The sequence below is a fragment of the Chiloscyllium plagiosum genome, chromosome 12 (genome assembly GCF_004010195.1).
Source record: "Chiloscyllium plagiosum isolate BGI_BamShark_2017 chromosome 12, ASM401019v2, whole genome shotgun sequence".
Lineage (NCBI taxonomy): Eukaryota > Metazoa > Chordata > Chondrichthyes > Orectolobiformes > Hemiscylliidae > Chiloscyllium > Chiloscyllium plagiosum.
The window spans coordinates 37,244,964-37,261,590 of NC_057721.1; the positions used below are offsets into that span (position 1 = coordinate 37,244,964).

Genomic DNA, 16,627 nt, shown 5'->3' on the forward strand with positions numbered 1-16,627 from the left:
ACAGGGAATTCCTGAGTATTAATTTAGTGTCTCTCTTCACAGCCTATTGTGCTGAATATTTTCTGTTTTTAATTTCAGGTTTACAGAATCCGCAATATTTTAGTTTTGTTCCTTTGTGAATAGTCAGTCTTCCCTTCTGTTTCAGATGGAGAAATTAACATAGCATCATAGGATCTGGCTGTCTCCACTAAATTAAGTGTTAATTGGGCTGGAATTTCAATTTAACTTTTCTAGTTGGATTTTATATAGCTGCTATTTATTAGTTTTTTTAATTTATGAACTGTATTAGCAACAAGACCTATGGTGTGCGATGTTATAGGTTAAATTAGTGACCATTGGTACCATGATATGACAATGTGCTAATTGCTGTTTTGTATTCATTCTCATTGAGTTCATAATAAATTATTTATAATCTCATTATTACAGACAATCTATACTGTAAGAAATTGTTGCTAATCTCTAGTTAACCTTTTTCAAAATATTTGTTCTTTACTAGTTGGCTTGCTTATTATAAGGAAAATTTTGGTGGTCACTGTACTCTGCTAGAAGCTGATAATAGTTCAGCTCCACCATCGACTGAACTAACATTGAACAATATCAAGTCATTACGGCCTCTGGAAATGGTGAGGAAATAATTCATGTTTTATTTAGATATAGGCTCAGAAAATGTTTCTTGAAAAAGTATTTCTAATCCTTTCCATCTCAGGGCAAAAGTGAGGACTGCAGATGCTGGAAATCAGAGCCTAGATTAGAGTGGTGCTGGAAAAGCACAGCAGGTCAGGCAGCATCCTGAATGGATGCATCAGGAATCCTGATGAAGGGCTTTTGCCCAAAACGTCGATTTTCCTGATCCTCGAATGCTGCCTGACCTGCTGTGCTTTTCCAGCACCACTTAGATATAACAAGCATGTCCACCTAGATTCAATTGTCTCTGTTTGTGGAAGTCAGAAAGAGAATTCTGATTGATACCTTGAGAAATATTTTGATGTGGGAAATTCTCTGGCTACTATTTAACAAATGCACGAATGTGACTGTAATAAACATCATATCATGCAGTACTGTTCTGAATTAAATGTAAATGGAGGAAGGCTGTAAAAGAACAGTTGATTAAAAATGCATGTTGTAAGAAAGACATGTTATTGCTAGAGATGTGGCATTGAAATTTATTTTAAAAGATAAAGGTGAGCCCACATTTTCCAAACACATAATGATCTTGGAAAAGTAGCCTAATAACAAATTCAAACAGAAGGTGATGAATTGTCCATCGAGCTCACCATTTCTCAGCATTAGCTCATTTCTAATATCCCTGTATCTGTAGCATAGGAATAACCTTGGCATCTAACAGTGTATAAAAATGTATTATGCAATCATCACCTTGCAGATAAGTTATGCAGTAAAATGAAAAGGTGCCGATGTATGCTATTGTTTTCTTCAAAAGCTGGAAATTCATCAAAACTAAATATGATGCAGCGAACGGTGCTGATTTCAGTAATGGTGAAAATCCCAGTGATTCTCCCAATTTAATTTGGATACAAAAGTGATCTTAAGAGCTGGAAAATTACATATTATAGTTTTGTTCAAAGAAAAACTATAAGGATGAACCCAATGCACTTATCAGTTTAATCCTGGTGATGGGAGTTTTTTTATAAATTTATTCCTGAACAGAATTAACAGTCACTTGTACAAGTGTAGATTTGTTAAAGCAAAAGTTAAACCATGCTTAACTAATTTGACCAAAATGTATGATGAGGCACCTGAGGGCTAATTAATGTAATGTAATTGATATCATCTATATGGACTTCCAGAAGATGTTTGATAAAGTGCCACATCATAGGCTTGTCAGCAAAATTGAAGCCCCTGGAATATGAGAGGCTGTGACTGATTGACTGGAAACAGAGAATCACAGTGAATATTTGCTCTTGGGGCTGGAATATCCCAAAAGTCAGGATTGGGCCTGACTTGAGCTTTTATTGATCTATATTAATGACAGATTTGGGGATGCACGGCACAATTTCAAAACTTTCAGATGACGCAAAACTGGAAGCTATGTTAGAACCATTGAATTGTGAGGGAGATAGTGATAGACTTCAAGAGGACAAAGGTTAGTGGAAAGAATGGACATAAGGCAATGAAATGCAGACAAGTGTAAAGAAATACATTTTGGCAGGAGGAGCAAAAAAAAGGCAAAAGAAACCAAAGTGTAGATTTCAAAAGGTTATGCAAGAGCAGTGGGACGTGGGGGTATATGAATGAAAATCTTTGGTAGCTCAGGTTGAGAAAGTGGTTTAATGAAGAAATGGACCTTGGAGCTTGTAAATAGAGGCAGAATTTTTATCAAAAATCAGCTTAGTTTTATTGCTGGAGAGTTTCATGAAGGATTTTGGCTTGTGAGCTCCAGCAAGTTACCTCATGCAGTTGTCCACTGCTTACCCTTACAAATACAATGTTGGTGCGATCCAAAGTTCAACCTTAAAGTGGATAATTGTGTTCCAGAATGGAGAGTGAAAAGGGAGGTGTTGAGAACCAGTTCGGCCAGGTGGATGAGGGTGTCATTGTCACCTCCGTCCCCTTCCTTGACCTCTCCACCTCCATTCCCAGCGACCAACCAACCACGGACATTTACTACAAACCCACCAACTCCCACAGCTACCTGGACTATATCTCCTCCCACTCCACCTCCTGTAAAAACACCATCCCTTATTCTCAATTTTTCCACCCGCATCTGCTCCAAGGAGGACCTATACCACCATAAAACATCTTAGATGGCCTCCTTCTTCAAAGACCACAATTTCCCCTCCCACATGGTCGATGATGCCCTCCAGTGCATCTCCTCCACTTATTGCACCTCTGCCCTTGAACTCCACCACTCCCAATGCAACAAGGATAGAACACCCCGGGTCCTCACCTTTCACCCCACCAATCTCCATATACATTGCATCATCCTCCGCCACTTCCACCACCTATAACAGATGCTACAACGATGGATTATATTTCCCTTCCCACCCCTAAAAGCGTTTTGGAGAGACCATTCCCTCTGCAACTCCATTGTCAGTTCCCCGTCCGCCACCAGCCAACACCCCACTCCCAGCACCTTCCCTTACCGTCACACGAAGTGTAAAACCTGCACCCAACCTCTCCCTTCACTTCCATCCAAGGCCCAAAGGATCCTTCCACATCTGACAGAAATTTACCTGTACTTCCACACACGTCATCTATTGTATCCTTTGTACCCGATGTGGTCTCCTCTGCATCGGGGAGACAGGACGCCAACTTGCAAATCATTTCAAAGAACGTCTCTGGGGTACCCGCGCCAACCAACCCCATGTCTGAACACTTTAATTCCCCCTCCCATTCCACCAAGGACATACAGGTCCTGGGCCTCCTCCGTCACCAAATCCTAATCGTCCGATGACTGGAGGAAGAACGCCTCATTTTCCACTTTGGGACACGGCAATCAAAGGGGATTAATGTGGATTTTACCAGTTTCCCCATTTCCCCTCCCCCCACCTTATCCGAGTCCCAAGCCTTCAACTCGGCACCGTTCTCTTGATTGTCCTCCCATCTATCTGCTCCATCCTCTCTCCTACCTATCACCTTCATCCCCACCATCGTCTACCTATCTCATTTGCAGCTACCTTGCCCCAACCCCATCCCCGCATTTATCTCTCAGCTCCCCAGCCCACAAGCCTCATTCCCTATGAAGGGCTTATGCCCAAAACGTCGATTCTCCTCCTCCTCAGATGCTGCCTGACTTGTTGTGCTTTTCCAGCACCACACTCTTGACTCTGATCTCTAGCATCTGCAGTCCTCACCTTCTCCTAGTTGTATTCCAAGCAAGCATAGATCTGGATCCATCAGGTACCCATGCTGACTTTCGTGACAGGAATTGTTATCATGTAGTTTCTCTCCCCTGTATGGGAGAATAGCAAATTGGACAAAGTGAAATAAAAACACAAATTCAAACAGAAATTCCCCTGTTTTTCTCCCTCTCTCTGAGCTCCATTTCCATCTATCATTTACTACTCCTGCCTTCCCCAAACACCTTTGTATCTATTCCAACCTTCTTTAACCTATAAATAGTTCTGAAGAAGGGTCACTGGACATGAAATGTTAGCTTTGCTTTCTCTCCACAGATGCTGCCAGACCTGCTGAGTTTTTCTAGCAATTTCTGTTTTGTTTCTGATTTCCAGCATTTGCAGTTGCTTGGTTTTTTTTGTACAAAAATTGTTGGAGAAACTCAGCAGTCATAAGATCATAAGAAATAAGAACTGGAATAGGCTGTTTAGCCCCTCGAGCTTGCACCACCATTCAATATGTTCATGGCTAATCCAACACTCCTACATTCACTTGCAGGCTTTCCCCATAAGCCTTGATTCCCCAACTGTTCATAGGTCTGGCAGCATCTGTGGAGCAAAAGCAAGTCCCGTGAGCCATCCGCAGCTCTTTGTGTTATTTTGGCATATAAACGAGGTGAAAAAAAGTAATAGTGAGATGATAACGCATACAAACTAACTCCCCCCCACCACCTTACTGAGGTTCTCACCTCTCAGTTCAAGCCATAGATGCAAAATCAGACTTCTTTTTCTTAACGTTAAGGATTTCAAATTTCCAACCTTGCCTTATTTTCCCAATTTTCCCATCTGACTCTCCATTGTCCACATCTTTCAGGGCTGGTAGAATTCTCCCCTTTGAGTACAAAAACAAAGAAGTTTGCTAAACTTATTCAATACATTTGTTCTGCCTCAACTTTGTACAATTTTGGACACGCACATTAGCTGTGAAGACATTAGAGAGGGGGCAGAAAAGATTTATGAGAATAGTTCCAAGATTGAGAGACTTTACTTCTGTGGACAGATTGGAGAATGTTGGGGTTTCTCTCCTTACAGGAAATGCTTGAGAGGAGATGTAATAGAGGTCGTCAAAATGATGAAGGTCTAGACAGAGCAGATAGAGTGAAATTGTTCCTATTGGCAAAAGGATAGAAAACCATTGCACACAGTTTTAAGTTGCTTAGCAAAAATAAATAGACAACATGAAGGAAATGTCTTTAATAGAATGAGTGATTAGGAGCTGGAAAGCATTGCCTTAAGAGGACTGGAAGCAGATTTAATCATAGGTTTCAAAAAGCATATGAATAAACACTGCAAGAAAAGATATATGTTAAAAAAAATTATAGGGAAAGGGTGGGTAAGTAGGACTAGTTAAAGTTTTCTTGCAGAAAGCCAGCATGGAGTTGGTGGACTGAATGGCTTTCTTCTGTGCTGTAACTATACTTCAATACTGTGATTTGATGACAAAGTGTCATTCCATTTTGTTCATGTTCTGTAAGTACAAAGAACTCTGTTAAATTAATAAAATACAGCTACGTTTTGATTTCTTTTCTTTTAGGGTGGACTGAAAGTGGAAAGGCCTATGGCTCCTAAGGTATGTATCAGTCCATTAATTTCAAAACGGAACAGCAGTGACAGGATGTTTTCTTTCGCAAGTTGCCAACCCTTACTGTCACTAAATTGAAACAAATAACTCCAGGGATCAACTTTCCAATGTTTGGCTCATTCTGACACAGTTTTTAATGTGCTCAGTTATTTCTGACTTAGCAAAATTTTGTTGTTAATTCATTGTTGTAAAATCAAATAATTCTCATGTACTTTGCAAGTGACTGCTGATTTAAAAACAGTAAACATCTGAAAATAAAATCTGCCCTATTATTTTTCAAACTACAGATGCTGCATTAGTGAGGCAAACAACTTGGAGCTTAATATAGACTTAAGTTATTTATATTCTGTTGCAATTTCTCAAATGGAATTTGGTTGATAGAGACTGGAGTGGTGAATTTCACTCCCATCTCAAGTTCTGCAAACCAAACCTGGATAAAAAATGGCCCAAAGGTCAGATTTTCATTCCAGGGTTGGGGCTGGGCAATCCCAGAACAAGAACGGAGGCTGCCAAGTGTGAGCCATGAGCTGGGCGAAAAGCATGCCTCTGTGCTCCAGCCTGTGTTGAAGTCTAACACAAAAAAGAATACGAAAGAACAGCCCTCTAGCCCTGGCACTTCATGAATGCTTCCCACACACGTACATATACCATTCTATGATCCATCCATGTCACCACCTATGCCCTCCATGCATAACGATGCCCCTCTGCATATCCTTCATGGTACTCCATGTCAACCGATGTCTATCCCATGGCCTCCATGCTCTCCATTACAACCTATTATCTCTGCCTATTCTCCAATCTCTCTCAAGTGTTCTTTGTTCACCTATTCTGCCAAATTATGCCATTCCATATTCCTACCCACTACCCTTTGCCCTAATGCCTACTGCATCAACTTATCTCGAATCCACCTCAGGATCCATGCAGTGATTGAGATAAAATAAAGTTATATATAGTTCTGAGAGTTCATTGCATAGAACCATAGAGTCACAGAGTCATAGAGATGTACAGCATGGAAACAGACTAGCCTCCACCACTTTCTCTGGCAGCTCATTCCATACACATACCACTCTCTGCGTGAAAAAGTTGCCCCTTAGGTCTCTTTTATATCTTTCTCCTCTCACCCTAAACCTATGCCCTCTAGTTCTGGACTCCCTGACCCCAGGAAAAAAACTTTGCCTATTTACCCTATCCATGCCCCTCATAATTTTGTAGACCTCTATAAGGTCACCCCTCAGCCTCCAACGCTGCAGGGAAAACAGCCCCAGCCTGTTCAGCCTCTCCCTATAGCTCAAAATCCTCCAACCTGGCAACATCCTTCTAAGTCTTTTCTGAATCCTTTCAAGTTTCACAACATCTTTCCGATAGGAAGGAGACCAGAATTGCGCACAATATTCCAACAGTGGCCTAACCAATGTCTTGTATAGCCGCAACATGACCTCCTAACTCCTGTCCTCAATACTCCGACGAATAAAGGAAAGCATACCAAACGCCTTCTTCACTATCCTATCTACCTGCGACTCCACTTTCAAGGAGCTATGAACCTGCACTCCAAGGTCTCTTTGTTCAGCAACACTCCCTAGGACCTTACCATTAAGTATATAAGTCCTGCTAGGATTTGCTTTCCCAAAATGCAGCACCTCGCATTTATCTGAATTCAACTCCATCTGCCACTTCACAGCACATTGGCCCATCTGGTCAAGATCCTGTTGTAATCTGAGGTAACCCTCTTCGCTGTCCACTACAACTCCAATTTTGGTGTCATCTGCAAATTTACTAACTGTACCTCTCATGCTCACATCCAACTCATTTATGTAAATGACAAAAAGTAGAGGACCCAGCACCGATCCTTGTGGCACTGCACTGGTCACAGGAAGCCATGTTGACTATCCCTAATCAGTCCTTGCCTTTCCAAATACATGTACATCCTGTCCCTAAAGATTCCCTCCAACAACTTGCCACCACCGACATCAGGCTCACTGGTCTCTAGTTCCTTGGTTTGTCTTTACCACCTTTCTTAAACAGTGGCACCACATTTGCCAACCTCCAGTCTTCCAGCACCTCACCTGTGACTACCGATGATACAAATATCTCATCAAGAGGCCCAGCAATCACTTCTATGATTCACTGCATTGAAAAATAACAAATACACATTTTCCATTTTTGCATACCTTCAACTATTTAAAGCGTTATAATAGCAAACATTTCATTCTAGTGGACATTTCTTTATAAGAACAAGCTTTGGAGTTCATAGTCCCTCATCAAAGAACCTTTCATTTATAGCTGTTAATCAAAATGAAAAAATGCACTCTCTCTATTGTAATAATGGATGGTTCTGAAATAAATCATGCAGCAGTCATCCAATACTGAAAAATCTTAGTTTTGTGTTAGCAGAATGAAATAGCAAGAAATTTTCTTTTAATACCCAAGCATGTTTTTTTCAGAGTTAAGTAGCAGGACTTTTCATACTCTGACAGCCTGACATTTCCAAGTTGGGTGTTCCTGACTGATCTTCTTGACATTTTTGACAGCTCCCTTGACAGGGGTGCTTGCACTTTTCACAACTCCATGATGCTTTTGACAAATCTCTTTGTCTTGCTTTCAACAATTTTGACTGTTTATTTTGACAAGTCTACTGACAATTCCAATGAGCTTGACAGTAATGCATTTATGCACGTTTTACACCCATTTATGCCTGTTTTTCACAAGTTCAGAAGGTATCTTACCTCCCCAAGAGCACCTGACCACCAAAGATGTCCCAGGACCAAATCCAAAGGGTCTATCTTATTTCTGTTGATGAATCCACAATGTTCAGATGTGCTTTGGCCAGGCCTAATCTGTACAATTTGCAATTCACACTCCAAGGCTCTGAAAATCCCAATTTGGTGGGAGCAAATAATTTAAATGGCTAGCTGCTTTGATAAAGTGCATGTGCAAGAAATGTGCTTCACCCACTTTGTTTCCCCCATGAAAATAGAACGTGTTTTCTTCAGAGATGGAACTAACAGTTTTTGGCCATTTTTGCCTTTTTTGCCAGAGAGGTTCTCCAGGCTGGCAAAAACCTAGGCATGGTGCTGACTCTATTTCCTGGAATAATTACACAATGATCTCCTTCAGAACCAATGGAAAATGAGTGTTCAAGTAAATTTTAGCTCTGCCTCAAGACAAACCTTGACAACAGAACAATAATATTTGAGCTCACAATAGTACTGCTGCATATAGATTGCACTTCAGCAAGTACTTTTTCAAAACACAATTAGAGGATGTTTGCACATAGCAAAAGGTTTGAAGTCATCAAAAAATCTTGGCCAATGTGATAAAATTACTGTTTTGTACATGAAGTTGGAATGAATGGTTTTTCTAATCTACATTGATGATCTGAATTTAGTAATGATGACCACAGAAATCAGTTATGGCCAAATACAATTGGTTCTAATGTTCATTCTAAATCAATTAAGTAATATTTACAGAAGGTGCTCTGCAACCTCCAATGGCCTGTGGTAAGTATAATTTTTGTTTTGGTTAGATTTACAATGTAATTTCATTGCAGAGCAATCCCACCCATAAATTTCTGGAAAATCTTCGAAAAAAATTTGAAAATGGCATTCATCAGATTCTTTACAAGTTAAGAATTTGACATTTTTGTGAAACAACACACCAAGTAAAAACTAATCTTAACTTTGTTAGGCTAAACTTTGTAAAATGTGATTGCTTTTGCTTCTTACTTAGGTTATAATATTCGAAAAAACATTCTTTAATGGACACTCCAAGGAAATTTGCAAAGATACATCAAATTTGAAAAGTCTTTGGGAGGATGTTCCTGACCTAAACATTAATGACATTAATGGAATAGGTTCAGTAAAAGTACTTGGTGGAGTGTGAGTATTGTTAGAAAATAATTTTAAAGAAGTAAACCACAGTATTTTGGTAAATTATATAATTTATATATATATATATAATATATACATACACACACACATATATACATACAAAATCATACATAGATATGCATATAGATTAGATTACTTACAGTGTGGATATATTTCATACTTAATTATGTATTTTGAATTAATGACTGGAATTTTAATGTGAATTTCAAGATGTTTTGTACATATTTTTAAAGTAATTTTGTTCACAAGCATAAAGCTAATGGTAACATTGACAAGAAATAGACAAAGCAGCAAGCTTGATTCAGCTTGTCAAATCTCAAATGATCATAAATAAAAGCAGAATCCATTGGTGATAATTTAGCCCTTTGACACTGAAGTCAATAATGTAATCTGCCTATATCTATTAAGTTACTGTTAGCCCTAAATAATTAAACAGAAACATTCAAAATTTGACAGATAATGTAAAAATAGATGTTATGTTTAATCATTGCCCAGAAGTAAGAATGAGTGTTTTATAAATATCTTCTGTCAACAGATTAGCAGGTAATCCATGGTCTCCTTGGTGATCATCTAGTTCTGCCTTAAAACTATTCAATAACCTTTTTCCCCACTGCTATCTGAAGAAGAGAGCTCCAGACTCATGACTTTACAAGAGAAAATTACATTGATGCTTACATCAACACTTTTTGTTCAACAGACTGTAACTTTTACTTGTATGGAACTGACTATGGTTGTTTTTAGAATGATTTTTCTTATAAAAATTGGAAATTACAGCAGGAGAATGGTTGCTCTGCTTCTCGAACGTGTACATTCAAACAAATAGATGTTTCTGCCCTGAGTCTATTTTTCTCAATCAATCCAAATCTTCTTTTGTCATTAGCATCCAGAAATGATTAATTTCTGCCTTGAACACACTCGATGATTAAGCTTTCACAACCCTCTGAGTAGAGAACTCCAAAAGTTCACAGATTAATCCTGATTGAGGAAATTGCTTCTCTTCTCAGTCTTAAATGGTTAATACCTTATTCTGAAACTGTGTTCCCCAGTTTTAGACTAACCAACCAGGAGAGCCATTCTTAAGCAACTACCCTGTCACTCTATAATTTTTGTAGATTTCAATGAAATCATTGCTCATTCTTCAGAAGTGTAGAGAATGCATGCTCAGTTTTGTCAATCTCTTATCATAATCCTGGGGATTAGTTGGTGTACTCCTTCAATGGCCATTACATCCTGCCTTAAATAGGGATGTCAAAAACCATATTCAATACTTCAAGTGCTGTCCCACCATGGGTTCTATACAATTATAATGAAACAGTTTTACTCCTGTACTCAAATACTCTTGTCATGATGTTTGTCATATAATTTGCTTTCCTAATTGTTTGCTGTACCTGCACCAGACTTCATTGACTTATGAATAAGGGGAGGTGGTGATGGAGTAGTATTGTCTGGATGAGTAATCCAGAACCCTAGGACAAAGACATGGGTTCAAACCTACCATGGTGGGATGGTGAAATTTAAGCTGAATAAAAATCTGAAATGAAAAAACTACCCAAATGCCAACTATGTCAATTATCATAAACTCCCATCTGGTCCACTCAGGCCCTTTATGGAAGGAAACTGCCATCCTCATCTGATCTGGCCTATATGTAACTCCAGATACACAGCAAAGTAGTTGCTTGACTCTTAACTGTATGTGTAAATTAAAGAAAATTCTTTGAATTAACTGGGAATATTTATTTTAATATTTCTTTGTACACTGATTGAGAAATATTCCACTGGCTCTTTGAGACAATTTTCACTATTGACACAAATGTACATAGTTCATGGGCCATCAATTTTCTACTTCCTTTCCAACTAAGATGAATACTAGGTATGAACAAATGGTTTATCTGCAACTGTCTGTTTTACAGCGATGAAGAAAGTGAAAGAATATCTGTAATGTATAGAAGGAAATCTATTTATGTTTTTAAAAAGTAATACATCCCTACAAACAACATTGTTTTAAACAATATAATAAATTTATTCTTCTTTACTATTCAGCTGGGTTTGTTATGAAAAGGAATGTTACAGTGGTCACCAGTACCTATTGGAGGAAGGAGAGTATGAGGATTGGCAAGCATGGGGTGGATTTGACAGTACAGTACAATCCATGCAATACATTCAGGCAGTAAGTTACCTTTCACATTAGACTATTTGATTCATTCCTATTCATATCAAATGTCTTCTTTAGGTCTATTCCTATCTGTGCACCATAATGCATCTCTGAATTTGGAAAAAAGGTGGTCAGAATTATATTTCTGTCTTGTGCATAAACATTGTTATCACATATTGCACGGCCAATTGGGATTGTTTAATCAGCTTTCGTTTTTCTTTAAGGTAGTTGTTGTGGGTTTGGAAGGTGCTGTTGAAATAGACTCTGTAAGTTACTGCAGTGCATCTTGTAGATGGTGCACATCTCTCACCAGACACAAAGGATGATATTTATGGTTATTGGAGGTCAACCATTTCAGCTCCAAGACATCTCTGCAGGAGTTCCTCAAGAGAGTGCCCAAGACCTAATCATCTTCAACTGCCACTGTGCATAGGTGCATGAGTGAGTGAATATTGAATATATTGGATTGGGTGCCAGTCAAGTGGGCTGTGTGTCCTGGATGGTGTCAAGCTTCTTGAGTGTTGTTGGAGCAGCATTATCCAACACACACCTGACCTGTGCTTTGTAGATGGTGGACAAGCTTTTGGCAGTCTTGAGATGAGGTACTGGCTGTAGAGTTCCCAAACATCTTACCTGGTCTTATAGCCACACTGTTTATATAGCTGGTTAAGTTCAGCTTCTGATAAATGGTAACAACCTGAATGGGGGTATGTAACAATAATAATGCCAGTATTGACTGGTAATGAGCGATGGTTAGACTTTCTTTCTTTTTGAAACTGGTCATTGTCTGACACTCGTGTTATTTGCCACTAATCAACAACAGCCAAGCCTGAATGTTGTCAAGATCTTGCTTTGTTCAGACACAGACTGCTTCAGTAGCTGAAGACTCCAGAATGGTGATGGACATTGTATAATCTCTACTGAACATCCTCATTTCTGGCATGATATTGAAGAGAAGGTGGATGAAGCAGCTGAAAATGTTTGGGTCTGGGACACTTTCCTGAGGAATTCCTGAAAAGATGTCCTGGAGATAAGGTGGTTGACTTCCAATGACCACAAATATTTTGCTTTATGTCAGGTGAAAGTGAAGTGAAAGTCATCATTTTCCCAGAGGTTCATAGGTTGTTCTCACATTATAAAGAGCTGACGAATGGTAGGTTGAACCTGAGGGTCATCATTGCCAGAGACAAGGGGCAAGTTAAGAAGGCAGAGCATTCATGGTGACTCTGTGGTACAGGAATTGAACATGTGGGTTGCAAAGCAGCTGCCCTGCTAATTGGTGATGATCAGTGGTGAGTTATCCCCGATTGCTGCTGAATTGAGGTTTGCCCGAGATCCTGCACCACATTCAGCTAAATTCTGCTTTGATGCCAAAGGCATTCACTCTCATTTCATCTGTAGAGTTCAGCTTTCCAATCTGTGGTTAGACTAGAGACTGTAATGAGGTCAGAAGATGACCTAGGAGAACTCAAACTGAGTATGAGTGAGCAGATTATTGCTGAGTCTGTGCTGCTTGATCAGACAGTCGCCAACACTTTCCATTGTTTTACTGATGTTCAAAAGTAGACTGGTAGTGCACTAGTTGGCTAGGCTTTTTTAAATCCTGCTTTCTGTCACATGCATGCCAGTGTTGTAGCTAAATTGGAATAGCTTGGTTAGGAGCTCAGCTAGTTCTGACTGACTGATTGATTTTATTGTCACGTGTACCGAGGTACAGTGAAAAGCTCCTTTGTTTACAAGGAGTATGAATAGATCATAGTAAGCAAAGTTGTACAGATCAAAAAGACTTAGACAGAGGCACACAGGTCTGAAACACAAGTCTTCAATATCTTTGCTGATATATCGTCAGGGCCCAAAGATTTTTTTCAGTATCCTGTGCCTTCAGCCATTTCGTGATATGTGGAATGAATTGAATTTCCTGAAGACTGGAATCTGTAATGCTGGGGACTTCAAGCAGAGGCTGAATTGGATCATCACTCAGCACTTCTGACTGAAGACTGTTTCCACAGCTTCTGCCTTATCTTTTGCATTGATGTACTGAGATTCCTCCATGACTGAGGTTGAGGATTTTTGTGCTGCCTCTTTCTCCACTGAGTTAGTTAATTGCCCACCTCATTCATGACTGGATGTGGCAGGACTGGAGTTTAGATATGTTGTTTGTGGGAGCTCCTTGCTCTGTCCATTGTGTGACATTTACATAGATTGGCACGCAAGTAATCCTGTGCTGTATCTTCACCAGATTGGCACCTCATTTTTAGGTATGCCTTGTGCTGCTCCAAACAAGCCCCCTTGCATTCTTCATTGAACCAGGGTTGGCCTTCTGGCTTCTGGTAATGGTAGAGTATAGGATGTGCCAGGCCATAAAGTTATAGATTGTGATTGATTGCAGTTCCACTGCTGATAGTGATCCATGTCACCTCATGGATGCCCAGTTTTGAGTAGCTATTCCTGTCCAAAATCTACTGCATTTAGCATGGTTGTAGTGCCGTATTATTATGAAGAGTATCCTCAATATAAAGATGGGATTTTGTGTCCAGAAGGATTTGCAGTGCCAATACTGTCAAGGACAGATGCAGCTGCAACAGGTAGATCAGTGAGGCTAAAGTCAAATGTTTATTCCACTTCTGTGTTTCCTCACAACCTCCACAAACCCAGTCTAGCACCATCCTCTTTCGGACTTGGTCAGCTGAGTCAGTAATGGGACTATAAAAAGTGATTAACATTCTGTGCTCTTTCCAACCTTGGAGCTTCTGTCCAAGTTGTGTTCAACAATTGCTACTGCCTATAAAACAGAAAAGAGCAGAATCATAGAAAAGTTTGAAATTCTGCAAGCTGGCACACAAACATGCTGGACTTGCTTGGCACTTGCTGCTGTAAAGGTTCCCTAACATGAAAAAGGTTCTGTTCACTCCTTTGCTGTCTGACAGCATTGATCCAGTGGGTCCCAATATAATCTTCTCTCCACAGTCACCATTGCTGCCTTGGAAGAAGAGAATCTCATAACACCAAATGCTGTTCTGCAACCCAGCTGGGGATGAGTGAGCCAGTGGTTTAACATCTCTTTCTGAAAGATGCATCTTCATTTTGTTCCATTCATGGTGAAAAAATTGCTGTACAAAATATGCAAAATGCAAGTATTTGTTTATGCAAATAGACCCGAGTTACAAACAAATTATGTTTGTTTAAATCCCTTAATAATTGAAACATATTGTGGTAAAATCCCCAAATGATTTACCTGGATTAGGATACAGGGTGAACTCTGAATGTGATTCCTTTCTTATGCCTGGAGACAATATACTGATTGTAATCTGCAGGGTTAAAAGAGGCAAATGGACATTGAAAGGGGTAGATAATTCCCGCAGATTGGGAAATCTACACCCTCATTGGATATTGTGGAGTTTTTTTTATAGTGACGACATTTTAACTATCCTTTTCACCAGGATTATATGAAGCCAGAAATCACATTATTTGTGGAAGCAGATTTAAAGGGTGACAAGACTGTTTTTGTTAATCATGACATTCCAAACTTGGAAATTGTTGGACATGGAACTGTGACTCAATCAATTGAAGTGAAAAATGGAGTGTAAGTATATTTTCAACTTGTCTAGAATTGGATATTATAAGTGCCATTTCACAAACTAATCCTCAACTCGTATCTTTAAATTAGATGGGTGGTGTATCATGAAGAACATTACTGTGGAAAGCAGTACATTCTAGAAAAGGGAGTGTATAGAAACTACACTGACTGGGGAGGAAATGACGGCTCAATCATGTCAATACGCCCAATACAACTGGTAATTTTTCTTGCCTTTAGTAAGAGTGTTTGCTTGGTGTGTACATAGTCAAGACAAAGTGAAGGTTGCACTTTATTTGAAATAAATGCAAGAACAGTGTTACACCAATAAATAAAGAGAATGCAGTAAATGGTGTAACCTCTCAGTTCTATATGCAGATCAGGAAAGTTGGGCTAGAACACATTTCTCTGTATATGAGAAGATTTAGGATAGACATAGAGAAAATGTTTCCACTTGCACACGAACCCAGAAATAGAGGCTATAAATATGAGGTAGTGATTAATAAATTCAACATGAAATTCAGGAGAAATTTCATTACCTGGAGAATTATCCAAATGTGATACAGCCACATAATTGAATCATACAGCTTTGCTATATTTAGGGAGCTAATAAGTAATTACAAGAGGGAGAAAGGAATAGAAGTATATGTTGATTAGGTTAGATGAAAAACTAAAAAGAGGCTTAAGTGAAGAATAAAAACAAATCTAATGAAACAAATGACTTGTTTCAGTGCTGCAAATATTATGCAATGTATTATATTGATATTCAAAATAATTCAATATAATTGTCACACAAATTGTGATAAAGGTTGAGCTTTGTGTTAGCAAAGGTTAAATACTGACATGGATAAGGCATTTCTGAAGATAAAAAACAGAGAATTGTGTAAACATTTTAGTAGATATAGGAAAATAACAAAAAATGCATACTGATAGACAATTTCTGAAGTACTGTAGTATGGGCTACTCAGCCAAACAGTGTAATAATTCTTATGGTCAGGAATATGCCCTATGTCCAGACTCCTTTACATAACTAGGTGGTCAATACATTTTGAGTTTCCACTGAAAAACTTAGGTTTTCAATGAATGGAAAGTCATCCAGAGTTTACTGACCACCATACTTAATTTCTGATCTGTTCTCCATTGTATGCAATGTACTACAAGCACTTCACTATAAAATTCTCCCTATTTTATGTTCAACATCGGAATTTGCTGAAATTGCTCATTAACTGGATAAGTGTAGCCTGTCAATAGGAGATCACAGCCAGGACACCTAGGTTTCATTGAAAATTAAATACAGCAATTTGGGCCTTTAAACAATCTAAAGTGCAGTGCCATTTTTGCCATAAATTAACTTAATCATTCATTCCCCACATTGAAAATAGTAAACTTCAAAGTCCACTTTTAAATATGTCATTATATGTAAAATGATTGGTGAAGCAAGAAATATATTTCCTTCCCCTCCCCTCCCCTATCAGTGTTCCGAAAAGACCACTCCCTCCGTGACTCCCTCGTCAGGTCCACACCCCCCCACCAGCCCAACCTCCACTCCCGGCACCTTCCTCTGCAACCACAAGAAAT

General features: G+C 39.1%; 1 protein-coding gene across 3 annotated transcripts in view; it reads left to right on the top strand.

Annotated features, from left to right (window-relative positions):
- LOC122555113 overlaps positions 1-16,627 on the top strand; it is a 95,179-nt gene that overhangs the window by 38,620 nt on the left and 39,932 nt on the right. For all 3 annotated transcript variants that reach the window (XM_043700802.1, XM_043700803.1, XM_043700801.1), the window contains exons 9-14: positions 497-623; positions 5,389-5,424; positions 9,163-9,311; positions 11,364-11,490; positions 14,916-15,058; positions 15,143-15,269. In XM_043700802.1, the coding sequence (XP_043556737.1) occupies positions 497-623; positions 5,389-5,424; positions 9,163-9,311; positions 11,364-11,490; positions 14,916-15,058; positions 15,143-15,269 (709 nt within the window). The remainder of the gene's footprint in view (positions 1-496; positions 624-5,388; positions 5,425-9,162; positions 9,312-11,363; positions 11,491-14,915; positions 15,059-15,142; positions 15,270-16,627) is intronic.